This window comes from Lagenorhynchus albirostris, chromosome 2 (assembly GCF_949774975.1).
Source record: "Lagenorhynchus albirostris chromosome 2, mLagAlb1.1, whole genome shotgun sequence".
Classification (NCBI taxonomy): Eukaryota; Metazoa; Chordata; class Mammalia; order Artiodactyla; family Delphinidae; genus Lagenorhynchus; species Lagenorhynchus albirostris.
The window spans coordinates 154,253,664-154,281,507 of NC_083096.1; the positions used below are offsets into that span (position 1 = coordinate 154,253,664).

Consider the following 27,844-nt stretch of genomic DNA (forward strand, 5'->3'; position numbering starts at 1 on the left):
CACGGTTTGTCCTTGTCTAAGAGGTAGCAGCAGCAACAGCGCCCACCTTCTGGGCAGCTTCTTTCTTGGCATGATGAGCCTGTAGGACCGCCACAGCTTCATCCACCTGTGAGAAGCTCCAGGTGGTCAGTGACACCTGAGGAGAGCCCCTCCGCCCCTCCCTGGCGCCCAGGCCCAGCGGTGGCCTCTCCTGGTGCTGACCGCTTTCCCAGATACCCACGCGCCAGCAGCCCTCAGGTCACAGGCGAGGCACGAGGAGGTCACAGGGGCAGCAGACACTTCTCTCTGCCGCCCCTGGGCGCCCAAGGCCACCCCCTGCCCTCCTGAGCCGAGTGAGCGGAAGCCGCGGGGGTCTGGGAACCTGCTCACCTTGGAGCGGAGAGACTCGGGGGACTCCAGCATGTGCAGCAGCTCCGAGTTGTCAATCTCCAGCAGCATCCCCGTGATCTTCCCAGCCAGGTTTGAGTGCATCGTCTGGATGAGCGGGAACAAACGTTCACCTGTGGGAAGGTATTCCGTGAAAAACCCAGTGGCATCCCAGTAGAGAAGGGACGCTGGTGTCCAGGTCAGTAGCAGCTCTGGCCCCCTCTTCTGCAAGCACGTGGGTCACTCACCCAGCACCTGTTTCTGTTCCTGCGGGGGTGCTGCGGCCAGCATGGAGGCGGTCAGCGGCTCCTGCCCCTGCACGTGGACCGCAGGCTGGGGTGCCTGGGAACCAGGAGAGGCAGCGGGCTAGCACCAGGGAAAGGACACTTGACAGTGGTCGAGGTTAGGACAGTCCAACCATTCAACACCTGAATGCTACCACTCAGCATGCCAGGAGAGGAGGACGAGAGGTCCCTGGGCAAATTCAGTCCACTGAGAGGGGAGTGGTGGGAATATAAAACCTATATAGATTCCTGTGTACCTATTCAGGTATGTAATACAATGCAGTACAGTCAGAAAGGGGAGGTGAAGTGAACCCATAGAGAACACACCTGCTCTTTGTCAGGCCTAGTGCTAGGCAGATATTTCCTCAGATATTTAGTCCTCATAAACTTTTTCAGGTAGAGATTATAACCCAATTTTACCCATGATGCCCAATGAGGTCAAGTCATTTGCTCACATTAGCAAAATAAAAACTGAGTATTGAATTTGTTTATTGAACATACAAAGTTATAGTAACTATCTTTAGCAGTACAGCTTTTTCCTAAAGACCCCGTTATTTCCTTTGGAGGGACTCCCAGAAAGGACTGGGCCCAAGGGCATGCATTTCAGACCAGTTATAATTATTATATACCATACGCCCTCTCTCATAAAATGCTCTATAGAAACATGAGATGTTTCTAGACATCAATGTCTAGATGCTTCTGTGGGGTCAGTGATGATCTGGGGCATAGAAGCAGGACCTTGCAGGCTATAGAAAGGATTCATGCATTGCAATGTTTGAGCCCAATTAAAAGAATTCTAATAGCAATTGCTTCACTTGTGAAGAAGAATAAATCCAAAGGAAAGGTGTAAAAAAAAGAAAGGATTCGTATCTTTTCAACAGGGCATTACATTTTGGAACTCCCATATTTAGAGAGCGTTAGGTAGGTGAAGTGAATGAGACAGTGGGCCACATCCGTTTCTCTCCTGCATTTCTGAAGGGAGTAGTTAGACACTGTGCTCACATTTAGCACAAGTTGTATTTAATTTTTTTTTGTATCTACTTTTTAAAATCCCCTTTCTCTTACTACAGAAAGAGCATTTTGAGAGCAGAGTCTATGTCAGTTTGTTTACCACTGTGACGCCATCCCACTCACAATTCCTTGGCATTTAGTGGAGTTTTAATATCTGATGAATGAAGCATGGGATGTGGGCTGCTGACACTGGGTGCATTTCCGTGGAGCAAAAGCCCAAGGAGGAGCACGGGCATGAGTGGTGGCTCAGGTGCAGTGGGAACCCCTAAGGAAAAGAAAAAGCCAACTTAGATCCCACCACTCTTGGCAACCATGCTCTCCAGAAGTCTTCCTTTGAGTCAGTGTTTATACCATGGAGACTGTTTGAAGGACTAGAAGTTAAAACATTCTCTCTGCTAGCCATGGACTTTTTTCTTCACTGGCAGCAGGAGGGACAGATGTCCAGGTATGCCAGAACCTAGAGCTTGTGGCCACTTTTCCTTCCTTTCAATATCATCTCATAACACTGGATTCAATGCTCATAGCAGCACTATTTACAATAACCAAGACATGGAAATAAGCTAAATGTCCATCAACAGATGTATGGATAAAGAAGATGCAGTAAAAAAAAAAAAAGAAGAAGATGCAGTATATAGATATATACAAATATATATACAATGGAATACTACTCAGCTATAAAAAAAAAGAATTAAATAATGCCATCTGCAGCAATATGGATGGACCTAGAGATTATCATACTAAGTGAGGTAAGTCAGATAGAGAAAGACAAATACCATATGATATCACTTGTATGTAGAACCTAAAATATGATACAAATGATCTTATTTATGAAACAGAAACAGACTCACAGATATAGAAAACAAACTTATGGGCTTCCCTGGTGGCACAGTGTTTGAGAGTCCACCTGCCGATGCAGGGGACACAGGTTTGTGCCCCGGTCCTGGAAGATCCCACATGCTGCAGAGTGACTAGGCCTGTGAGTCATGGCCTCTGAGCCTGCGCGTCCGGAGCCTGTGCTCCGCAATGGGAGAGGCCACAACAGTGAGAGGCCCGCGTACCGCAAAAAAAAAAAAGGAAACAAACTTATGGTTACCAAAGGGGAAAGTGGGGGGGATAAATTAGGAGTTTGGGATTAGCAGTTACAGACTACTACATATAAAATAAACGACAAGGTCCTACTGTATAGCACAGGGAATGTTATACTGTACATTCAGTATCTGGTAATAACCTATAATGGAAAAGAATAAAAAAATATATATATATGAATCACTTTGCTATATACCAGAAACTAATACAACATTGTAAATCAACTATATTTCAATAAAAAATAAACAATTGATAGTGTCCAAAAAAAATTGTCCCTTGGATTTGGCAATCGTTTCTTAGATAAGACACCAAAAGTATAAGCAACAGAAGAAAAATAGGTAAATTAGACTTCATCAAAATTAAAAATTATTGTGCATCAAAGGACAATATCAGGAGAGTGAAATGATAACCGCAGAATGGGAGAATATGCTTGCAAATGATATAGGTGATGAGTCTCCTGTCCAGAATGTGAAAAGCACTTTTAAAACCCAACAACAAAAAGGCAAACAACCCTATTAACAAATGGGCAAAGGACTTTTCTCCAAAGAAGAGATACAAATGATCAAAAGTTCATGACAAGATCAATGTCATTATATCACTTACATGTGGAACCTAAAAAAGCTGAACTCGTAGAAACAGAACGTAGATTGGTGGTTTTCAGGGGATGAGGGGGTGGAGGAAATAGGGAGATATTGTTCAAAGGGTATAAACTTCCAGTTATAAGGTGAATAAGTTCTGAAGATTCACTGTTAATAATATTGTATTATATACTTGAAGATTACTAAGAGAGTAGATTTTTTAAAAGATTTATTATTTATTTATTTATTTAATTTATTTTTGGCTGTGTCGGGTCTTAGTTGCAGCATCTTCATTGAGACATGTGGGATCTCTCATTGCGGAACCGGTCTCTTTGTTGTGGCGCACGGGCTTCTCTCTAGCTCTGTTGTGCCGGTTTTCTCTCTCTAGTTGAGGCGCGCGAGCTCAGTAGTTGTGCTGTGCGGGCTTAGTTGCCCCGCAGCATGTGGGATCTTAGTTCCCTGACCAGGGATCGAACCAGCGTCCCCTGGATTGTAAGGCAGATTCTTTACCACTGGACCACCAGGGAAGTCCCAAAAGTAGATCTTAAATGTTTTCACAACAGAAAAGAAATGGTAATTATGTAACATGATGGAGGTACTAGTTAACTATGGTGGTAATAATTTTGCAATATATAAGTATACTAAATCAAGACATTGTAGACCTAGGACTTACACAATGTTATAGGTCAGTTATATTTCAATAAAGCGAAAAAAAATCAATATCATTATGTCATCAGTCATTAGGGAAATACAAATCAAAACCACGATGAGTTACCACTTCATACCCACTAGGATGGCTATGATTGAAAAAAGAAGTGAAAATAAGTGTCAGCAAATACGTGGAGAAACTGGACGCCTCATACGTTCTTGGTGGAATGTAAAATGGCGCAGCCACTCTGGAAACAGTTTTGTGCTTCTTCAAAAAGTTAAACATAAAATTACCATATGACCCAGCAATTCAGAAAGAAAAAAAGAGAGAGAGAGAGGGGAAGAAAAAATATTTGAAGAAATAATGGCCAAAAAATGTCCTAATTTTAAGGAAAAACATTCATTTACAGATCCAAAGAACTCCAAGTAGGAAACATAAAGAAATCCACATCTGGACACATTATCATCAAACTGTTGAAAGCCTAAAACACAGAAAATTTTGAAAGCAGCAAGAGAAAAACAGCACATTGGAACTCACAAGTAGAGTTCTCAGCCAAAATAAAAAGTAAAAAAGGGGAATTACCTGGTGGTCCAGTGGTTAGGACTTGGTGCTTTCACTGCTGAGGAGCTGGGTTCAATCCCTGGTCAGGGAATTAAGACCCTGCAAACAGTGCAGCCAAAAAATAAAAAAAGAACTCTTAAGTACAGTTCTGACAAGCCTTTCCTCAACAGAAACAACAGAGGCCAGAAGGCATTTGAATAACATAATCAAGATGCTGAAAGAAAAAAAAAAAAAAACTGTTCACAAAAGTTTCTATGTCCAAAAAAATTATCCTTCACAAATGGATTATTTTTTTAGTTTAAGTAAATTGAATTTAAAAAAATAAATGAAGATGAAATAAAAACTTTCCCAGATAAACAAAGACTGAGAGAATTCACTGCTAGCAGACCTGACTTACATGAAATATAAATAAAGTCCTTCACAGTGAAAGGAAATAAGACCAGTGGTAACTTGACTCTACAGAAGGAAATGGAGAGCACCAGAAAAGTGACATATGTGGGTAAATATAAAGAACCAGGGACTTCCCTGGTGGCGCAGTGGTTAAGAATCTGCCTGCCAATGCAGGGGACACGGATTCGAGCCCTGGTCAGGAAGATCCCACATGCCACAGAGCAATTAAGCCCGTCTGCCACAACTACTGAGCCTGCACTCTAGAGCCCGCGAACCCAACTACTGAGCCCACATGCCACAACTACTGAAGCCCGCGTACCTAGAGCCCGTGCTCCACAACAAGAGAAGCCACTGCAGTGAGAAACCCGTGCTTACCGCAACTGAAGAAAGCCCGCACGCAGCAACGAAGACCCAATGCAGCCAAAAATAAATAAATAAACAAATTTATTTTTTAAAAAAAGAACCGTACAGGGACTTCCCTGGTGGCGCGGTGATTAAGAATCCGCCTGCCAATGCAGAGGACGCAGGTTCCATCCCTGGTCTGGGAAGTTCCCACATGCTGCAGAGCAACTAAGACCATTTGCCACAACTACTGAGCGCTCATGTCACAACTACTGAAGCGCGCGCACCTAGAGCCCGTGCTCTGCAAAAAGAGAAGCCACCACAATGAGAAGCACGTGCACCGCAACGAAGAGTAGCCCCCCTCGCCGCAACTAGAGAAAGCCCACGTGCAGCGACGAAGACCCAATGCAGCCAAAAATAAATTAATTTTTAAAAAACTGTACAAATATATATTCTCTTTTCTCCTGTTAATTTCTTTAAAAGATATAAGATTTTATGAACCACTAATTATAACACTGTATGTTGGGTTTATAACATATATAGATGTAATACATGTAACAATAATAACACAAAGGAGGGGGTATGAAATGAAGCTATATTGGAGCAAAGTTGCTATATTTAACCGTTTTTAAGCTAATATTAACCTAAAGAAGATTATGGTAAGTCAGGATGAATACTGCAGTCCCCAGGGCAACCACTCTACTTACAAATATAGTTTGAGTGAGTAAAATGGCTGAAGTTCTTGAGTGAATTTGGATGACTCAATAAAATACCATTTTAAAAAAATCAACAAATAAATTTAAATGGTACTCTAAAAAATATTTTAGCACAAAAGTAGGCAGTCAAAGAGGGAAGAGAAACAAAAGAAAACAGGATAAATATAGAAAATAAATAGCAAAATGACAGGCATAAAGCCAGCCATATGAATAATTACACTAAAAGTGAATAGACTAAACAATTCAATCAAAAAGTAGAGATTGTCAGATTGGATTTTTTTTTAAAAAAGCAAGATTCAATTATATGCTATCTATTAGAGACACAAATCAGATTCAAAGACACAGGCAGGTAGAAAGTAAAGGGATGGAAAGAGACCACGCAAATTGTAACTCTAACAGAGCTGAAGTGGCTGTGTTAATATCAGAAATGTTACTGGCAATGAGAGGAATATTTATAATGATAAAAGAGTCAAGACATCAGGGAGATGTAACGACTATAAATCTATACATACCTAACAAAGAAGTCCCAAAATACATGAAGCAAAACTGATAGAATTGAAAAGAGAAATAAACAATTATAGTTTTGGCATTTCAATACCTCACTCTCAATGATTGATAAAGGATATATATCCTGAATATATAATGTACTCCTACAACTCAATAATAAGAAAATATATTATCCAATTTAAAAATAGGCAAAAATTTGAGTAGACATTTAACCAAAGAAGATATGAAGGTACAAAGAGCTAACAAGCACATGAAAAGATGCCCAAGATCATTAATCATTTGGGATACGCAAATTAAAACAAAAATAAGATATCACTACACAGTCACTAGAATGGCTATAAAAAAAGATAATAACAAATGTTGGTGAGGGTGTGAAGAAATTGGAGTCCTCATATATTTCTGATGGGAATGTAAAATGGTACAACCACTTTGAAGAGTTTGGCAACTACTAAAATTTAAACTCTATTTATGACCCAGCAATTCCCCTCCTAGGTATCTATCCAAGAGAAATAAAAACATATGTCTACACAAAGATTTGCACATGAAGTGTTCATGGGACCATTGTTCATAAATAGCTAAAAAGTGGAATCTATTGAATATCAACTGGAGAATGGATAAACAAACGATAGTATAGCCATACAATGGAATGCTATTCAGCTATATAAAAGGATAAAACTTACATGCTAAAACATAGGTGAACTTCAAAAACACAATGTAAACACAATCACAAAAGGCTACATATTGTATAATTCATTTTTATAACATGTCCATAAAACAAATTTATAGTCACTGAAAGTAGATCAGCTGTTTGCCTGGGCCTGGGGGTGGAAGAAGGGACTGACTGAAAATGGGTACAAGGGAACTTTTAGGGATGATGGAAATGTGCTAAAACTGGGTTGTGACTTACAGTTGTCAAACTGTAAATATACTAAAAATCATCAAAGTACACACTTACAATGGGCATATTTCATGATATGTATATTACACCTCAATAAAGTTGTTTTAACATTAATCACATTCAACAGGTACAGAAAAATCAGCTTTGGTTTTCTTATCCATAATGGAGGAGTAATAATAATCATTTCTACCTCATACAGTTGTTGCAGCATTAAATAATTCATACAAAATGCTTAGCAAATGGCAACAAGTGAATCACAATCATTGTTAGCCGTTATTGGTCAAGAATAGGCTATGTTCTAAACTGGGAGGTAACAGGGTTAGATTTGTCTTTTAGAAAATCACTCAGGTTGCAGAGTGGTGAATGAATTGTTGAGATGGAGGTGAGGGAATGATGTATATACAGTTCTGCTCTCTGCCTCTTGCCTGTTTGCAGGCAAGAGACAATGTAACCTGAAGTAAACCAGAGGCTGCAGAGGTGGAGACGAATGAGCCAGGAGGTGGGACAGAAGGGGCTGAGAGGTCACTAGGACGACTCCCCGGCTTTTGCCTTGATGACTAGGTGGCTGGCAGTGCTGTTTCCTGTGGTGAAGGAACAGGTGTGCAGGAGTAGGGATGGATGCTGGTTAAGGGTGTGCTGAGTGTGAGATGGAGGCCGAAATTCAGGAGTCTTTGGAGCTGACATCATGGAAGTGGACAGGTGAGGGCGAGCAGAGGAAGAGGAGAATGAATAGGAGCCTGTGGAGGGCCAGCAGGGGAGGAGGAGGGCTTGGGCAGAAGTGGCAAATCAGATGCTTGGGCAGGATTTTCTGACAGACATCTGTAGTGAGTTTGGTCAATTCTGTGTTTTGTTTTTGTTTCGTTTTGCTTGAAAGGTGCTTAACATGTTCTTTATTGAGACATAATTCATGTACCATAAAATTCACCACTTTAAAGTGCTCAATTAGTGTTTTCTGGTACATTCACAAAGGTGTGCAATCATCATCACTATCTAATTCTAGAACATTTTCATCCCTCCCCCTAAGATGCCCCATACCAATCACTCCCTGTTACCCCTGCCCCCCAGCCCCTGGCAACCACTGATTGGTTTCCTGACTCTGTGGATTTGCCTATGCTGGATATTTCATATAAGTGGAATCGCATAATATGTAGTCTTTTGTGATTGGCTTCTTTCACGTGCATAATTCTTTCAAGGGTCCTCCATGCTGTAGCATGTGTCTGTACTTCATTTCCTTTAACTGCATAATAATCTGCTATATGAATATACCACATTTTATTTATCCACTCATCAGTTGATGGACTGTGGGCTATTATGAATAATACTTTTATGAACATTCTTGTACACGTTTTGTGTGGACATATGTTTTCAATTCTTTGGGGCATATACCTAGGAATAGAATTGCTGGGTCATATGGTAACTCTGCATTCAGCTTTTTGAGGAACTCTAAGTCTGGTTGTATCACTTACCAGCTGTGTGACCAAGGGCAGATTGTTTCACTGTTCTGTGGCTCAGGTTCCTCATCTATAAAAAAGAGACAATAAAGGACATTTTTGCCGTTTCCTAAGCAATTGAACCATTTTACATTCCCACCGTTAATGTATGAGGGGTCCAGTTTCTCACGTCCTCGCCAACACTTGTCATTGTATGTCTTTTTTGTTATAGCCAACCTAGTTGGTGTGAAGTGGTATCTCAGTGTGGCTTTGATTTGTATTTATCTGAATATTAATGATGCTGAGGATGGCCATGGTGTTTTCCTATGTTGAGATTTGCTAGAACATATCATTAGGGTTTTTTTTCCCCATTAGGTTGTTTTCTTCCTGTTGATCTACAGAGATTTTCCAGATGGAAAGCTGATTTTTCCTATATTATAGTTCTTATATTATTTATTAACATGGTCCAATGCCCCCATTCTATCATCCTGTAGGATTGATTGTGCCCTTTCTGTCATATATTGTCTCCAGTGTTTTTGGTCTGTATCTGGGCTCTCTACCCCTTTAGAATGATCCTGAATTAATTCTATCCTATTTAATATCTATAGTTTAATAATAAATTTTTATATCTTCTATCTTGTTCTTTTTTCAGAATTACCTTGTATATTCTTGGGTGTTTACTCTTTCGTATGTATTTTATTTTTAAAATTATTTAATTAATTTATGTTTATTTTTGGCTGCGTTGGGTCTTTGTTGCACACATGGGCTTTCTCTAGTTGCTGTGAGGAGGGTTACTCTTCATTGCGGTGCGCAGGCTTCTCATTGCGGTGGCTTCTCTTATTGCAGACAACACACCTAGAGCACACGGGCTCTAGGTGCGTGGGCTTCAGTAGTTGCGGCACACGGGCTCAGTAGTTGTGGTTGCGGACTCTAGAGCACAGGCTCAGTAGTTGCGGCGCAGGGGCTTAGTTGCTTTGCAGCATGTGGAATCCTCCTGGGCCTGGACTCGAACCCGTGTCCCCTGCATTGGCAGGCGGATTCTTAACCACTGTGCCAGCAGGGAAGCCCTCATATGAATTTTAGAATCCACCTATCAAGTTACATGAAAAATCCTCATACATTTTTACTGGAATGAATTGAATTTGCAGATTTATTTTAAGGGAGAAGTGACATCTTTATGATAGTATTCCCGTGCATAAGCATGTTATATCTCTCCATTTTTAAAATATTCATTTTATAACTCGGAAGTACTTTGTATTTTCCTCTGTAAATGTCTAGCATGTTTTTTTTAAAGATATATCCCTAGATACATGATCGTTTTTACTGACATTGTGAATGGTATCTTTTTGCCTATCACATCTTCTAGTTTCTTATTCCTATTACAATCAGTATGGTAAGCTGTTGATTTTTGTATGTTGATCTTATATCTAGTAGCCCTGCCAAACTCTTTTATTAGTTCAAATAGTTTTTCTGTAGATTTCCTAAATTGACAGTAATATAACCTGTAAATAGAAACAGTGTTGTTTCTTCCTAATTCTTATCCCTTGCATTTATTTCACTTATTACATTGGCTAGGAAGTCGGGATAGTGGTGATTAGTAAGGTGACAGTGAGCAATCTTCCTTTGCTCCTGACTCAATGGAAATGCTTCCAAACTTTCATCTTAAGTATAAACGTTAGGTTTGGGGTAGATACCTTTTAAAAGTTCCCTTCTATTCTCAATTTGCTAAGCATTTTTATAAGGAATCTCTGTTTCATTTTGTTGAGAAGTATTTTTGAGTTTTTGAAAGGATCATCTGATTTTCTCCTTTATCAGTTAATTAACAAACCACAGTGATAGATTTCCTAATGTTAACTTATCTTTCTGTGAGTAAAGTGAAAATTAATATCGGACCTGGGCTGATGCAAGCCTGCCTGACACTGAACTTGGTCTTCCACAATAATGTTTCCTTAGAAACGGTAGAGTTAAGATAAAAGGGGGTTATAGTGTACACCTCCTTTGTTGTGTGCTTAAATTTTGGGGGGTTGTCAATGGGCTTACACATCCAAAATGGTGTAAATTATTGGTGGGAAATAGAGGCTGCAGCTTCTGTAAGTCAAGGTGACCCTCACACACCTTGGCTCTCCTGTACCTGACCTGTGGGTAAGTGACAAAAGAATCTGTGTACTTGGGTAGCTGCTGGGCCTCCCAGGAAGATGAAAATGGCATCTCATATATCCTGCTTTGTATTCTAGATTAAAATCTATTTGTGGGACTTCCCTGGTGGTCCAGTGGTTAAGACTCCATGCTCCCAATGCAGGGGGCCCGGGTTCCATCCCTGGTCAGGGAATTAGATCCCGCATGCCGCCAACTAAAAATTCCGCATGCTGCAATGAAGATCCCGCACGCGGCAACGAGGGTCCCATGTACCACAACTAAGACCCAGTGTGGCCAAACAAATAAATAAATATTTTTTAAAAATCTGTTTGTGTCTCATGGGTCTGATCACCAACTTGAAGCCATAATCACAGTGGTGGTACTGCACCTTCCATTCCGGTGGTCGTGATATATGATTTTGTATAAGTTGCCAGATTCTATTTGTTAGCATTTTATCTTAGGATTTTTGCAAATATATTCATGCGTTTGGGCTAAATTTTCTTTTCTCATACTAGCATCCCAGATTGGTTTGGCATCAGTTATATAACTCTACAATTCTTATCTGCAATTCCAAAATTCTAAAAAACTAGCAACAGGTTTTCTTTGGGGGGAGGGGGTACATTTTCAGCAAACTCACCTGGCCACTAAACTTGATCTGTGAGACTATTTACAGTTTTTATTTGTTCCACTTAGTATGTTTTATGGCAGAGATATTAACATATTTAATTGTAGGGGACTGGTCCCATCTGTGCTGAGGGTGTTTATACACAAGTTACACACTGCATCATCTTTCTAAACTTCCAAACCCCAAAAAGTTTAAGATGAAGGTAGTGGACCATTTTACCGTAATAAACTGGTCAGATTTTCCAGGTTTTTTTGTGGGGTTTTTTTTGGCGGGGCGTTGGGAAGCAGTGTATTTGAAATAGTTGGTATAAGATAGGGATAATTTGTTTCTTTAAAGTGTGGAAAACTTGTTTGTGAAGCCAGCTGGCTTTCATGCCGTGTGTGTGTGTGTGTGTGTGTGTGTGTGTGTGTGTGTGTGTGTGTGTGTGTGTGTGTGTGTGTTATTGGTGGTGGCGGGTAACTTATTTTTCATGGCAATTAATTCTTTGGTGCCATTCTGCCCTGCATTACGCAACTGGGCCAAGCCTTCCTGTTTCTCTTCAAGGAAGTCTGATATTTCAGTTCAAAAATATTGGAGTCTAACTAAAGACCAGTTGTTATTGGGCAATTTGATTTGCAGAAACTACTGCTTTTTGGCTGGACAATTTGGGAAGAAAGAGGCTTTCAGGGATCGTATTTAGCATGGTTATGGAGACAGTGTTTTAATTTTACCTCTAGAGGGCAGTCATAGATCATAAATTGGTAGGGCTGTTCTAAAAACCATTACCTAAAAATAGATTGAACTGAGTGCCCCTTTTGGTATGTATTATTTCCCTCACTTTACAGATGAGGAAACTGAGCCTTAGAAAAACTAGATAATTTGCTTATTTTACAGCAGTTTTAAGCAGCATAAAGCAGATCTGGGATTTTAACCTCCATCTATTTCCCACTAAAATCCATACTCTTAACCACACTATATTCTCATTCTCTCTCTTTCATTCTCTCTTTCTCTTTCCTTTCCTTCCTCCCTCCCTCCCTCCCTCCCTCTCTCTCTCCCTCTCTCTCTCTCTCTCTCTCTTCCCAATAGAAACAGTATATCAAACTGGTTAAATGTACCAATTCTTAACAATTCTAAAGTCAGTCTGCTTGACTAGGGAGGCTGGGCCTCAGTGAGTACCTGCGGGGCATAATGGCATCAGGAAATTGAGTCCCATGAAGAGTAAGGCATCTAGCAACCCTACCAACCTCTGGCTCTATTGCCAGCTGTGTGACCAAGGGAAAATTACTTACTTGCTCTGTGGCTCAGGTTCCTTATCAGTAAAAATGAGGTGATAAAAGGAAATTTTTGCTGAGTCTTGAGCATATGCGGTATACTGCATGACTCGAGCCTGTATTGCTAATACAATGCAAGAAAACAAACAGTCAGGGTCCCAAAAGAAGGAACCAAAGTGCATCCCTCTTGGAGAACTGATCAGAATCAGCAGAAAACAAATCAACAACAAACACAAAAGCCAGCCTGGGGCTTCCCTGGTGGCGCAGTGGTTGAGAGTCCGCCTGCCGATGCAGGGGACGCGGGTTCGTGCCCCGGTCTGGGAAGATCCCACATGCCGCAGAGCGGCTGGGCCCGTGAGCCATGGCTGCTGAGCCTGCGCATCCGGAGCCTGTGCTCCGCAACAGGAGAGGCCACAACAGCGAGAGGCCTGCGTACCGCAAAAAAAAAAAAAAAAAAAAAAAGCCAGCCTGATGATGAACTTGTTATGTTTGTGACCTGTGTCTCAGATGTACTACTTGGACTCAACCTACTGGACCTACTGGGTCAATAAAGTCCTTAAAAGCCACAAATAGAATTGGGGCTCTGCTTCATTACAAGCCAAACAGTCCTGTGCCAACAAGCTAAAGATTTATTTAACCAGCCAGTCACCTCTCCTTATATTGCACAGTGCCTTTTGCTCTTAGAAGCCCATCCTTGTCTTTGGACTGGGAGTCAGTCTTCATGCGCCCTGTTTTTCCTTGCAGAGTCCCTACCTGAGAGTAAACCCTCTATGCTTTAGCTAATCATCCTGAGTTGTTTGCTAACATTTCATCTGAAGACCCAATCTTACACGGTCTAACTTCTGTACTAGATCAAGTTTCCCTGCCTTACCCAGCAGTACAGTCAGTTTAATCACTGACCACATATCAGTATTTATTTTTTTATTAGGAATTAGAGTCCCTATCTCATGAGATTATTTTGATGATGAAATGATACATGTAGGGCACTTCGAACAAAGCCTGAGGTGGTAAGAACTCACTAAGTGCTATTGCCTTTAGTTCAACAAATATTTTTCTGAGTGCCTACGATGTCAGGCACTATTCTCCATTTGAAAGACACTTTGAAACGTGTGTGTGTATCAGGAAGAGTCTGATCAAGAGATAGAAATTACACTGGTTATTTGAGCAGAGATTTTTCTTTTTTTCTTTTTTTTTGCGGTACGCGGGCCTCTCACTGTTGTGGCCTCTCCCGTTGCGGAGCACAGGCTCCGGACGCACAGGCTCAGCGGCCATGGCTCACGGGCCTAGCTGCTCCACGGCATGTGGGATCTTCCCGGACCGGGGCACGAACCCGCGTCCCCTGCATTGGCAGGCGGACTCTCAACCACTGCGCCACCAGGGAAACGCTGAGTTGAGATTTTAATATAAAGAATTGTTACCTAGGTATAAAGTTATTAACTGGTTAACTGACAATTCAAGAAAAGAACAGTAAGGTATCTTGGAGGCAGCAATTAAGGAAGCATCTACTGCCCCTTAGGCTGGGAGAACAAATGGAAGATATTTAAATTATTAAAACTCAAGCTTAGCGGAGTGGCCCTGCTGAGCTGAAACTCAGATTTCTGAGGAGGGGGGACTGTTCAGCGGTTGCTGGATTTTCTGGGTGAAGCACAGTAAGGTTGGTACACAAGTGTTGGAAATACTGCAAACTAGATTCAGCATCCTGCCCAGGAAGGACGTGTTGCGGCCAGGGTGAAGAAGCATTGCTGGAGGATGTTCACAAGTTCAGGAAGCCCAAGGGAAGAAACCAGTTCCTTCTTCCTCCTCCAATCTTGTAGCCCCCTCACGTACCACCTATTCATAATGCCTAAGAGGAACCTGCTTTTGGCAAAGCAGAAATATGGTTACTCTGGTCCCTGCCCCAGCATCACAACGTAGAGTATAGAAGGGTGGGTTGGAGCTAACAGAAAACAGATTATTTAATGGCACAATCCGTCCCTTTGGCTATTCAGCATCCCTATGTACCTTCTTCAAATATTTGAACTTCCTTAAGAAAATTAAAAACACTCTATTTTTCTTTCTAACAAGTTACAACTGTCCTTCATTCAAACGAAGACATCTAATTCTCTACCCTGAATGAGGAGATGCAAAGTTGCCATAATCATTGTATAATCAAATCATCTTTGAGTGACAGGCATACCATCCATTTCTAAAACATGTTAATTACTCCTCAAATTCAGCCTTAATCCCAACTGATTATTCATCTGAGCTTGTCATTCCCTCTCTGTAGGCACTCTAGGGCATTCAGAAGGATTCATCCCACACCATAGTCCTTGTAGTCCTTACTAGTGCCCTAAGACCAAGCGAAAGAGCCACTCTGTCAAATAGCCCTTTCAATAGGCACTTCATCACAATCAACTACAGGTGAAAATTTGATCCATCATGAAGTCACTGCACACCATGGATTGCTAGTATTTCCCATCGTCAAGGAGGTCAGCACTGAGTTCAACTCCAAGAACACAACCAAAGCATTGTCCAAAAATTCCTCTTCTGGTACCAATTTCTCAATCAGCTAGGGTCCGATGGGGAGACAGAACCCCACCAGTTATTTGAACAGAGAGAACTGATTATAAATCATTGCAAACTAGATATACAGTTGTTAATGAGGTAAGTAAAAGAGCAATAAAAAATACACCAATTTATCATAGACATAGCAATTGGAGGAAGCAGCTACCGCCCGCAGGGTTGAAGGAACTAAGAGAAGAAGTGTGAATAATCAAAACGCTTGAGCGTAGAGGAGGGGCGCTGCAGAGCTGAAACTCACATCCCTAAGGATGAGTCACTGCTTAGATGATGTTGGTGTCTCTGAACCTGGAAGAGGGTCCCACGGGGCTGAGAACCAGACGTCTCGGGGACAGGGCACTGGCCAGCTCATGCTGGTATCTCGGAGAAAAGCACCATGGTGCTGTCTCTGCAAGTGATGGAGATTGTGACTGGATGCAGCTGCTGCTACAGGAAGGAACTGCTGTTACCAGGGATTAGAAGCATCCCTGGGGTGATACTCAGAAAGTGTAAGCCATCAGAGAGCCCATAGGAAACCAAAAGCAAGTTTCTTCTGCTACCACCGTCCTTGCGTGTCCTCTCTCCCTGTGTATTAATCACGTCTTTTAATTTCCTGTTATTTGTTGCTTGGGCATTCTGGGGCCTTACTGACCTTGGAGGGATTGCCTCTTCCAAGGCTAGCTAACATCCCCTTTAGAGATGGCAAACAACTTGCCTTAGAGCGTTCTTTTCATATGCAAACCAACTGATCCAGAGCCCATGATCCCAACCATCTCCTCTGTTGAGCTCTCACAGTCTGGGCCACTATCCATCCACCCTAATCACTCCAAGGCCGGGTACCAGACAACTAAGGACAGTCCCTATACCTCAGAGACCACTGAAATTATTCAAACTAGCCAACCCTAAGCCTGCTTACCCTGCCTTGCCTGTTCCTTCCAGTGAAAACCACAATAAAAACTCTTGCCCATGTTTATTCCTCACCCCTTTTGACCCCTGACCCACCCTGCTGCTTCGCCATGTGACCCTGAGTGGTGTGCCATGCCTCCTGTTTCTAGGGAACTGAGCAAACTTCTTCCTTCATGACGGTCAATTCCATATCTGTGTGTCACACAGATTAATCAAATCCCAGGTACCCTTAAAACACCCTGTAGCATCCTTTCATGACAGAGCCTAACAGGAAGCCAGTTCACAAAGGAGAAATGTGGGTGTCAAGAGTCCCAGCTCCAGCCTCACAAGGGAGAGTACAGAAAGGAGAGTTTGAAGCAGAGAGGTAACAGCGGACGCTCTGGCCAGTGTACAAGTTAAATAAGGTCTGTTTACGAAGGAGCTTCTAGTCTATGACAAAATTGTTTATGACTGGACAGTAACAGTAGAAAACTGCACCTTTGAGAAATGCCTCACCTGAGATCACCACATAGGGAAGGCCAGCAGAGAAGGCCTGCGAGAGCTAGGGCTGGAGGAGGGCTTGTAACTTAAGATGGGGCTATCAAAGAAGGCTTCGAGGAGTGACACTGAGCAAAATCCAAAGAAAGGGAGGGAATGGGCTATGGGGTTGTCTAGGAGCCATGAGGATATCTGGGAGCAGATCATTTGGGTAGTGAAAATAGTAAGGGCAAAGGCCCTGAGAAAGGATGACCCTGTCTTCAAGAAATGACAAAGAGGCCATGTGATGTTCTTTTTTTTTTAAATTTTAATTAATTAATTTATTTGGTTGCACTGGGTCTTAGTTGCGGCAGGCAGGTCCTTAGTTGTGGACTCTTAGTTGCGGCATGCATGTGGGATCTAGTTCCCTGACCGGGGATCGAACACAGGCCTCCTGCATTGGGAGCACGGAGTCTTAACCACTGTGCCACCAGGGAAGTCCCGTGATGTTCATTTTATGTGTCAACTTGGCTAAGTCATGGTGCCCAGTTCTTTGGTCAAACACCAGTCTAGCTGTTGCTATGAAGACGTTTTGGGGGATGTGATGAACACTTAAATCAGTCAACTTTGAGTAGAGCAGATGACCCTCTGTAATGTGGGGGGACCTCATTCAACCAGCTGAAGCCCTTAAGAGCAAAAATTGAGTTGCCCCTGAGGAAGGGGGAATTCTGACCCCAGACTACACAGAACTTCTGCTTGAGTTTTCAGCCCCCAGACTCAAGACTACAACATCAACTCTTGCCTGAATTTCCAGCCTGCTGGCCTGCCCTGTAGATTATAGACTTGGCCAGCCCCTACAACAGTGTGAGCCAATTCCTTAAAATCCATCTCTCTCACCATAGTTATAATATGCATCCTATTGGTTCTGTTTCTCTGAAGTACTCTGACAAATACAGGCCAGGGTAGCAGAAGAGAGTGAACAGTGGGGTGAGTCCTGTGAAATGGGGCCAGAGGTGAGGATAGGAGGGAGGAGCCCATGGTGTAGGGCCTCGTAGCCAACAGGAGGGCTTTGGCCTTTACGTGGGCTGGGAAGTCACTGGAGGGTTCTGAGCAAAAGGGTGACATCATCTGACTTGTGTGTTCAAAGCTTCTCCTGGCTGTTGTGAGGAGAATGGACTGCGGGGCAAGGCCGGAGGCAGGGAGGTCACTGCAGGGATGGACACGTGGTGGGGACGTGGCGGGGTCAGGGGAGAAAGGGAGGTGGCAGTGCAGGTGGTGAGAAGTGGAGAGATGCCTCTGAGACATTTGGCTGTTGGGTTTCTGGATTTGGACTTCAGTGGTCTGGGCTGGAGATGTAACTCTGGCAGCTTTGAGCCGGCCTCACCCATGACCACACAGGGAGGCCGCGGAGCTCTGCCCAGGATCAGGGCCTGAGTTCTCCGCTCTGCACCTCAAGCGTGGTCTGTGTCCTAGGGAGGCTGCTGCAGCGCCCCCAGCTCCCCACACGGGGGCTCCCAACAGAAGCACCAACCTCCATGCCCGAGGCGGGGTGGGTAACACCCAGGCCTCCTCACCGCTGTTCACAGGTCATTGCTCTGCAGGCCACAGTTACTCACAGAATATAGGAACAAGCCTGGAAAACCCCAAACCCAGTTTTCTATTAACCCAGTCCTGAGTGAGGACCAAGCAGACAGGCCTGGTTTTCTCAGCAGAGCTGGTTTCTATTAGTCCAGGAAAGGCAAACAGGTTTCATCTCATGTGCCAATCTTGATGAGTTAAGCTTGGCTCTGGATAGAGCTGTCTTAAGCAGATCCGTCAGGAATCTCTCAGACGGGGCGGTGGGGAGGGGGGGCAGGAGAAAGGAAGAGCTGCTCTTCAAATACCTGTGACACGAGTGTGACATTTAACACTGTCTTTCCCTCAAAGCAGCCCAGGTGGGGTATCTGAGGATTGGTCTCGGGGTGGTAGAGACAGCTGAAGCAGTGGTGCAAGTAGGGAGAAGCTTGTGTGCAGCCCATTCATTTGTTCAGCAAATAATTTTTACCTGCCTACACGTAGCAGTTACTATGCTAAGTGTAGGGGATGAAAAAGTGGAAACAAGCCTACTCTGTAAGCCTGCTGTTATAGTCAGCTCGGGCTGCCATGACAAAATAGCACAGACTGGGTGGCGTAAGCAGCAGAAATTTGTTTAGCACAGCTCTGGAGGGTGGAAGTCCAGTTCAGTTCCTGGGGAAGGCTCCGTTCCTGGCTTTTGGACAGCCACCTTCTCTGTGTTCTTCTGTGTTCTTGCGTGGACTTTCTTCTGTGTGTACATTTTGTGGTACACAAAAGGGGGAGGGGAGAGATAGAGAGAGATCCCTCTGTTCCTTTTCTTTTCTTTTCTTTTCTTTTCTTTGGCCGTGCGACTTGTGGGATATTAGTTCCCCGACCAGGGATTGAACCTGGGCCCTCAGCAGTGAAAGTGCGGAATCCTAACCGCTGGGTCACCAGGGAATTCCCTCTCTCTTCCTTTTCTAAGGTCACCAGACCTATCAAAGGATTAGAGTCCCACCCTTATGACTTTATTTAATCTTAATTACTTTCTAAAGACCCTGTCTCCAAATACCGTCATATTGGGCATTAGGATTTCAACTTATCAATTTTGTGAGTATAAAATTCAGTCCACGGCACCTGCCCTCATAGAGATTACGGTCTCATGAAGACTGACAACTTAACAATATAAACAAGTAAACAAAAATATAATTACAAGTCCTATTAAAAAGTAAACAGGATGCTGTGATAGAGAATAGTAGAGAGGGAGAACCTAATTTCTACAGGGCGATAAGTGCTCTCTGAGGATGTGACATTTAGATCTGGACCTGAAGGATTAGAAATAGTCAGCCGTTCAACAAGCAGGTGAAGGATGTTCCAGGAAAAGACACCCACACGTGCAAAGGCCCTGAGGCAGGAAAGAACTTGGTATGTTAGGGGAAGTGAAAGCACAATTTTGGCTTTTAAAAGATCACTCTCGGGCTTCCCTGGTGGCGCAGTGGTTGAGAGTCCGCCTGCTGATGCAGGGGACATGGGTTCGTGCCCCGGTCCGGGAAGATCCCACATGCCGTGGAGCGGCTGGGCCCGTGAGCCATGGCCACTGAGCCTGCGCGTCCGGAGCCTGTGCTCCGCAACGGGAGAGGCCGCGACGGTGAGAGACCCGCGTACCGCAAAAAAAAAACAAAAACAAAATAAAAGATCACTCTCATTTCTGTGTGGAGAATAGACAATATAGGAACAAGAGTACAGGAAAGCGAACCAATTCCAAGGCTATTGCCATCATCCACGTAAAAGATGATGCCTGTTTAACTAGAGCAATAAAAGCAGAGATGGAGAGAAATCAACTGCTTCTAATATACATCAGTTGAAGGTAGACTTGGTAGGATTTGTTGATTGATTAGAGTTTGGAGGTATTAGAGGGAAGTGACGAGAATGATTCCTAGGTGGCTGGCCTGAGCCACGAGATAAATAGTGGTGTCATGTATTTATATGGGGATGTCTGGGAGGCATGGACGTGGCAGGATTAATCAAGAGTTCTAATATGGATGTGTGTGATTTGAGATTCCTATTAGATACCTAACTGAAGAGCCCGCAAACGGGGCCAAGGTGAGGCCAGTGAGTTACAGGAAAGGTGTGTTACAGAAGGCTATGAGGAAAGTTTTTCAAGGAGGAGTTTGTTCGACTACATTGAAAGTTGTTGAAGGGATTAAGAGGGACAAGAATATAAAATTGCTATTGGATTTGGTAGAGTGGAGGGCTTTTGTACCCTGGACTGCCTTTACATAGGAGATGAACACTTTCCATTTTCATGGGGGCAGAAGAGATGGATCCAGACATGAGTGGTTTGTAAACTTGGTGATAGAAAGACAATGGAATTCCTCTTTTTTCCTAACAAAATGCCAGTATAATGAGCTGTGACCATTAGTCAAAAAAGGCATATGTGATCATTAAAATGCCGTCAAACACATTTTAAGTAATACAAGCTACAAGACCAACCTGTGACTATAAACAGGGCTTACGTAACAGTTGTGATGGTGAGAAAAACCACCATGGATGTTCCCAACACCAGATCTCACCAGCTGAACATCTCCAGTCATTCAGAACTTCAATAAATAATCAGAGATGGTTATTAGTTAGGGTGAGTAACGTTAGCTGCTGGAACAAACATCTCCAGATGTAAACGGCTGAACTTAATAGAAAGATATTTCTCATTCATGTCACCATCCGATGTTCGATGGTGAGGTCTTTGCTCTATACGGTCATTCAGAGACCCAGACTTCTCCCATCTTAGGGTTCTGCCTTCTTCTAGGTCCTTGAAATCCTCTCCATTCATCTGATAGATGGAGAGGAGAAAGGATCATGCCTGGGAGGTCTGTATGAGGAAGCGAGGCATGTCACTTCCAGTTCTCAGTCACATGTCCACCCCCAGCAGCCCCAGCTGAGATCCCCATCAACACCGGCATCAAGTACCCAACATGAGTGTGAAGATGTCTCCAGATGACTTTAGCCCTCGGCTGTCAAAATCTCCCAACTGAGGCCCCAGACACTGAGGAACAGAGATACACTTTCCCCCACTCCGCCCTGAACGAATCCCAACAATTGAATAAATTCTAATTCCTTTCCCTATATTGGCCATCGTGTTTCCATTTGTATGATCCAACCATGATCAATATCAACTCTGGATTTGAACTGAACATAATTGCCATTTTTGAATGGTGCAAGTGCCACACTAGTTGGTTCTGGATCTTTCAAGAAAACAAAACCCTGCTGACTTACTACTTATACCAGTGTTAGAACACAGCCACAATAAAACCAAAGTAAAGGGTCAACTATGTAGAATCACTAACAAGTGAGTAATTTGAGGATAAAGATAAAGTGATGATTCCTCTAAAGCACAGAGCAGAGTTCTTCCTAAAGAATGAGCAATGCGGCATGTGCTGTGGACAGGGACGTGAGCGAAGCAGCAGAGTGCCATCAGTGTTTCTCAGAAGTGGCTATTTAAGAGGCCCGTTTATCAATGGTCATGATGGTATCCAATGAACGGATGAGCTTATATTATAACATATTTATAAATAATTAATTGTACTATTTATTGCAGTTGCTGCTTGCCATTTGCCAGCTGGTATCTTAGTATTTCAATATTTCATCCACTGTCACAGGTTTCACAGTGCATACCTGTCCCGCAGCCCCATTAGTCTCGCCATCGTTGGGAGTGGATGGCGGGGCGAACTGGTGATTTAGTTGGAGGTCTTCCCACCTGCAAATTCTCCTTTCAGAATTCAAACTGTAGAAGCATTTCATTTGTTCTTTTTAAATGGGAAAAACACTTCCTGGATGCAGGCAAACCCTGTGTCCTCACCCCATGCACAGCTGGTTTATTCTGGGGCCCTTTCTTTCCCATCCAATGCTCCTCACCCAAGGGCACCAACTACCCTGCTTTTATTTCTCCTCATTTGGCCTCCAGTTTCCCTGAACTGAAAATAACTAAGATGGACAAGTCAGCAATTCTCAAATTTTATGATACACAAATGCAGATTCCCAGGAGTCACCCCTGAGTTTCCAATTTTGAGACAGTAAGACTTTCTCCAGGTCACTTTGAGCCCTGCCCTTCTCTGGCCCTAGGCTACCGCTCTGCCTTCCAGATCTGGTGATTCTTTACCCCCATTTGATAGGGTTGGATGGCCCAAAGTATCCAGGCTCTGTCTGCAAATAAGAGAGGGTAACTGAGGCTGCAGACCCATCTCGGATCACACAGCCCCAGATTGATCATCCCCTAGTCTCAACCAGAAACTAGAACTTTCTTTAGGCACTGGGAAGCAACCTCCACCTGTGGAGCCCCTGTTATGTGCCTGATACCATGCTGTATTTTTTCATGTATCACCTCACTTAATCCTGACAACAAATCTTATGAGCCTGGGATTTTTTTAAATTTTATTTTATTGAAGTATAGTTGATTTACAATGTTGTGCTAATTTCTACTGTGCAGCAAAGTGATTCAGTTATATATATATATATATATATATATATATATATACACATTCTTTTTCATATTCTTTTCCATTATGGTTTATCACAGGATATTGAATATAGTTCCCTGTGCTATACAGTAGGATCTTGTTGTTTATCCATCCTATATATAATACTTTGCACCTGCTAATCCCAAACTCCCAATCCTTCCCTCCTCTCCCCTTGGCAACCACAAGTCTGTTCTCTATGTTTGTGAGTCTGGTTCTGCTTCATACATAAGCTCACTTGTGTCATATTTTAGATTCCACATATAGGTGATCTCATATGGTATTTGTCTTTCTCTTTCTGACTTACTTCACTTAGTATGACAATCTCTACATCCATCCATGTTGCTGCAAATGACATTATTTCATTCTTTTTTATGGCTGAGTATTATTCCATTGTGTGTGTGTGTGCCACCTCTTCTTTATCCATTCCTCTGTTGATGGACATTTAGGTGGTTTCCATGTCTTGACTATTGCAAACAGTGCTTCTATGAACGTAGGGGTGCATAGGTCTTTTCAAATTATAGTTTTGTCTGGGTATATGCCCAGGAGTGGGATTGCAGGACCATATGGCAACTTTATTTTTAGTTTTTTGAGGAACCTCCATAGCGTTTTCCATAGTGGCTACACCAATTTACATTTCCACCAACAGTGTAGGAGGGTCCTGGGACCATGATTAATCCTGCTTCTGAGAGGAGGACACCAGGCATCAGTGAAGCCCCAGTAGAGAGTATAGGGCAGAGTCGGGATTCCATTCAGACCTGTCCTGAAGCCTCCTGAAGCCTGCTCTTTCCCTTCCTACATGCTCACCCAAGAGCAGGAGCTGGAACTCAGATCCAGAAGTGACCTTGAAACTCAGTCTAGCTACCCGTTGTCTACCAGAAAGAGAGGAATGAGCTTAGCACTTCACTCTCCATGGGTTGGCTCCCCTCAGGCTTCACCACTCACCCCCAGAACCCTAATGCACAGGCACCTTCCCTGCACCCAGCACCCAGATGCCCCCAATATCTGGAATGATGGGCGAGGCTCCTGATCACCTCCCATGTTCTAGGTGTCGGAGGTCGTGGGAGCGGGTCTGCAGACTCTTCTCCCAACAGCTCTTATCTGCTTACCCGTCTCCATCGGGTGCCAGCCGTTCCGGTCCAGACCTCCATCCCCTCAGCCACTCCAGCTCTCAGGCCCCCAACCCACTCGACACCTAGAAGCCCAAGTAATCCCTAAAAGTGTGACTCAGGCTGTTCATGTTACTCACCCGCAGCCACAAAACAGTCTGATGGCACTTGGGATAAAATCCAAACTCCTGGCCGTGGTCTTCTCTCAGCAAAGACACTTCTCTCCAGCCATAAAGATCTCCTCTGAGCTCATGTGAGAAGTCACTCTTCCTCACCTCAAGGTCTCTGCCCATGCAGTCCCTCTGCCTGGCACACTCTTCCTCTTCTCTCATGCAGCTGGCCACTTCCAGTCCTTTAGATGCCATCTTCGTGGAGGCGTTTCCCCACACCTCCAGTCTGACACCGAATTCCGCTCCCCCTTACTCGGTCAAGCATCCTGTCATTTCCCTCATGACATATTGTGACAACAATGTGTAATTACATAATTATTGGTAACTTTATGTCTGTTTGGCTGTAAACTCCGTGAGAGGGGTTGCCATGTTGGTCTTCATGATGGTAAATTTCATGTGTCAACTGGACAGGGCCATATAGGGTGTGTCTGCAAGGGTGTTTCTGGATGAGGTTAGTATTTGACGTAATGGATTCAGTAAAGCAGATTGCCCTTCCCATAGTGGTGGGCCTCATCCAATCCACTAAGGTTTGAATAGAACAAAAAGTTGAGGGAGAATTTGCTCTCTCTCCTGACTATCTCTGAGCTGGGACATTGGTCTGCTTCCACCTTCAGACTCAGACTAGGACTGGGACTTACACCATAGGCTCTTTTGGGTCCCCAGCTTGCTGGCTGCAGATCTTGGGATTTCTCAGCCTGCATAAAGGTAGGAGCCATTCCTTCTCCCTTTCTCTCTCTCTCTCTCTCTCTCTCTCTCTGTAGGTAGGTAGACAGACAGATAGATAGATAGATAGATAGATAGATAGATAAATTGCTTTTAGTTCTGTCTCTCTCAAGAACCCTGGCTAATACAGTCTGGTTCACATTTGTATACCCAGAGTTTAGTACTTAGTATTAGTACAGTTAATCCAAAAATATGTATTAAATGAATGAATAAATGATGCAAGTTAAGAGAAGAATGACATAGGACTCACATGAAAAAGGAGGCCCAGGCTTGTGAATGTGGAGGAGCTGAACCTTCCTCATCCAGCCCCTCATTGAGCAGATGGGCTGCTTCACAAAGACTGGAGGCCTGTGTGAGGGGAGGAAGTCTCTTGACTTACACGCCTACCTGCAATTTTTCCAGTGTTTGTCCTAATTGCCCTTCCCATCACCTCAAAGGAGAAGGTGTCCCCATTTCCCTTTTCCAGATTGTTCCACCAAACTTTGACCTCAGAATCTTCCACCTCTTCCCATCCTCCTCCTCTGCACCAAGCCTCCCGCCCCCATAACATCTCTGTTCTCTAGAAGTGTCTGAAGTCAGTGACCACTGTCCAGTCACCCTCTTTTGTTGTTACTTGTTATTTTCTGGCTCTATCTCTGGCCTTTTCCTAAGCACTTAAGATGCATTGTTGCACACTCACAGACATAGAAAACAAACTTATGGTTACCAAAAGAGAAAGAGGGTGAGGGGAGGGATAAATTAGGAGTATGGGATTAACAGATATATATCACTATATATAAAATAAACAATAAGGATTTACTGTATAGCACAGGGAATGGAATGGAAGGGAATTCCAATGGAAGAGAATCTGAAAAATATATATATAATGTATAACTGAATCACTTTGCTGTATAACTAAAACTAATACAATATTGTAAATCAATTATACTTAAATTTTTTTTAAAAAGATGCATTAAAATAAAAATAAAATAAATAAAAGATGCATTGTTGCATTTAATCCTCACAACAACCTTGTAAGGTAGGTTCTAGTTTTATCTCAGCTTTACAAATGAGGAAACCAGAGAGGTTAGGTGACCCGCACAAGGTCACACAGTGAATAAAGTGAATGATGTAGATATGATTGAAACAGAGGGCCCAACTTCCACTTCACCATCTCCTCATGCACCCTCCCTGTCCTTGCTAGAATAAATACATAAAGGAAGAGCCACCCGTCTTCCCTTCAAAGGCCTCCAGAACCTTTGAGACCACTCAAAGGCCCCTTCAAAGTGAGCCCAGAGTGTGCTCTGCTGCCACTCCTTCTCACTGCATCTCCTGTCTCTCACCTTACATGGCCTTCATTAGTTGAGAGTGGTTTGGCTGCAAGCCATAGGAACTAGCTCTGGCTAACTTAAGGGGAAAAAGGCAGAAGGTAGGAGGGACGAGCAGGGGATGAACATTAGAAGGGTCAAGGATAGATCATGGATTCCAAGACAGGGTTGAACAGCCAAGAAATTGCCACAAGGGCAGACTTAGAGACACTCCCTCCCCTGCCCCAGCAAGAGATCACAGGGCTTTCTTCCTAGAGCACCACCATCAAAGGGCTTCTGGTCCATTGACACTGAGATTTCTGTGCCTCTCCACTCAAAATTCCAAATTCCCAGAGATGGCATCTGATCAGCACAACTTGAGACAGGTATTTCCACAAGTAGAGACTGAGGCCATGGGGCCACATGGCAGCTCACCTCCTTTAATGGCCAGGCTGGCCCCTACATGCCTTGATCTGTTCTGGTATTCCCAAAGGTTCTTAGACGTCTTAAGAGGAAACCAGGCATGCTAGGGGGTGTGTGTGTGTGTGTGTGTGTGTGTGTGTGTGTGTGTGTGTGGCCAAAGGACAGGGCCTGCCCTGGGCTCAGTGGCTGAGCATTCCAGGGCCAGGGAGAAGGAGATGTGCCAGAGATGGGCAATAACAGACAGAAGGTCAGCGCCTGGATCAAGGGAGTAGATTCCTTTCACCTTCCCACCCATCCCTACCCCACTATTTCTATCACTTTTTCAAAAATAAATTTATTTATCTATTTATTTATTTATTTATTTATGGCTGTGTGGAGCGCACGGGCTTTCTCTAGTTGCAGCGACCGGCGGCTACTCTTCATTGCAGTGCACTGGCTTCTTATTGCGGTGGCTTCTCTTGTTATGAAGCATGGACTCTAGGCGTGGGCTTCAGTATCTGTGGCACGTGGGCTCGGTAGTTGTGGCGCACGGGCTTAGTTGCTCCGCAGCAGGTGGGATCTTCCTGGACCAGGGCTCGAACCCGTATCCCCTGCATTGGCAGGCGGATTCTCAACCACTGCACCACCAAGGAAGCCCTCCGTCACCTTTAATGACTGAATTGACCTCAATTAGTTAAAGTTTCAGTTTCACATTTGACTCAAAACTCTTTCCCAGCCCTACTCCATGACTCCATGAAAGGCAGACTTAAAGCTCCAGCTGCTAGGGGCAGAGAGGGAGCTCTGACACACTCACCCCCTTCCTGTGATTGCTTCTCTGGTGTGAGTTTCAGGGAGGAGGGAGAAAGGAAAAAACAGGTTTCTCCTGTGACTGCCCATGGTGGGTTGGGGCAGGCCTCTTCCTGTGGATCATAACCGCTCTTCCCCTGCACAAGCAAACACATAGCAGTTGCTGTGCTTTCAGTGTCCAAAACCAGGGGTGATGCTTCAAACATTTAACAACCACAATAGCACAGGCACCAACCCATCAGAACAGTTGCAGGCCAGTTGCCGGTCCTGAAAGCTCCCTGATGTGTCAGGCCAGAGGCAGAGGAGCAGGGGTGGTTCCACTTGGTGGTTCAGGAATCCAGGGAGTCCTGGTGGTGGGAGCAGGGTGGCAGGTGGCACTTGGGGAAGTGGCTATTTACCAACTGATGTAGAAATGTTTCGATATTTTAATGATTGGTATGTTGTTCTGGCATCGAGAAATGGGATATTTCCTGTCATATCAGTAGACAAAGGATGTCACATTCATCAGCGATTGCAGCCCTCCAACAGGAGCTGGTGAGCCCTGAGGAAACTCAGGAAGGAAAGAATACCTGCC

The 27,844-nt window shown here is 43.7% G+C and overlaps 1 protein-coding gene across 1 annotated transcript; it reads right to left on the reverse strand.

Annotated features, from left to right (window-relative positions):
* On the reverse strand, positions 1 to 24,247 carry LOC132515562 (polyadenylate-binding protein 4). The gene is made up of 4 exons (XM_060141945.1): positions 24,158 to 24,247; positions 615 to 708; positions 370 to 500; positions 1 to 106 (listed from the first exon to the last, which is right to left on the reverse strand). The coding sequence occupies exons 1-4, from the start codon at positions 24,245 to 24,247 to the stop codon at positions 17 to 19; spliced, it is 405 nt and encodes a 134-aa protein (XP_059997928.1). The 3' UTR covers positions 1 to 16.
* Between the last annotated feature and the right edge of the window lie 3,597 nt (positions 24,248 to 27,844).

What these genes read in the sequence shown, in the direction of transcription:
- LOC132515562 (XM_060141945.1), bottom strand. Translation starts at nt 24,247, where the DNA reads ATGGCATCTAAAGGACTGGAAGTGGCCAGCTGCATGAGAGAAGAGGAA. An exon ending in GCATGGGCAGAGACCTTGAG is followed by an intron (nt 709 to 24,157) that starts GTGAGGAAGAGT and finishes CCTGGTTCCCAG; the next exon opens with GCACCCCAGCCTGCGGTCCA. An exon ending in GGAACAGAAACAGGTGCTGG is followed by an intron (nt 501 to 614) that starts GTGAGTGACCCA and finishes ACCTTCCCACAG; the next exon opens with GTGAACGTTTGTTCCCGCTC.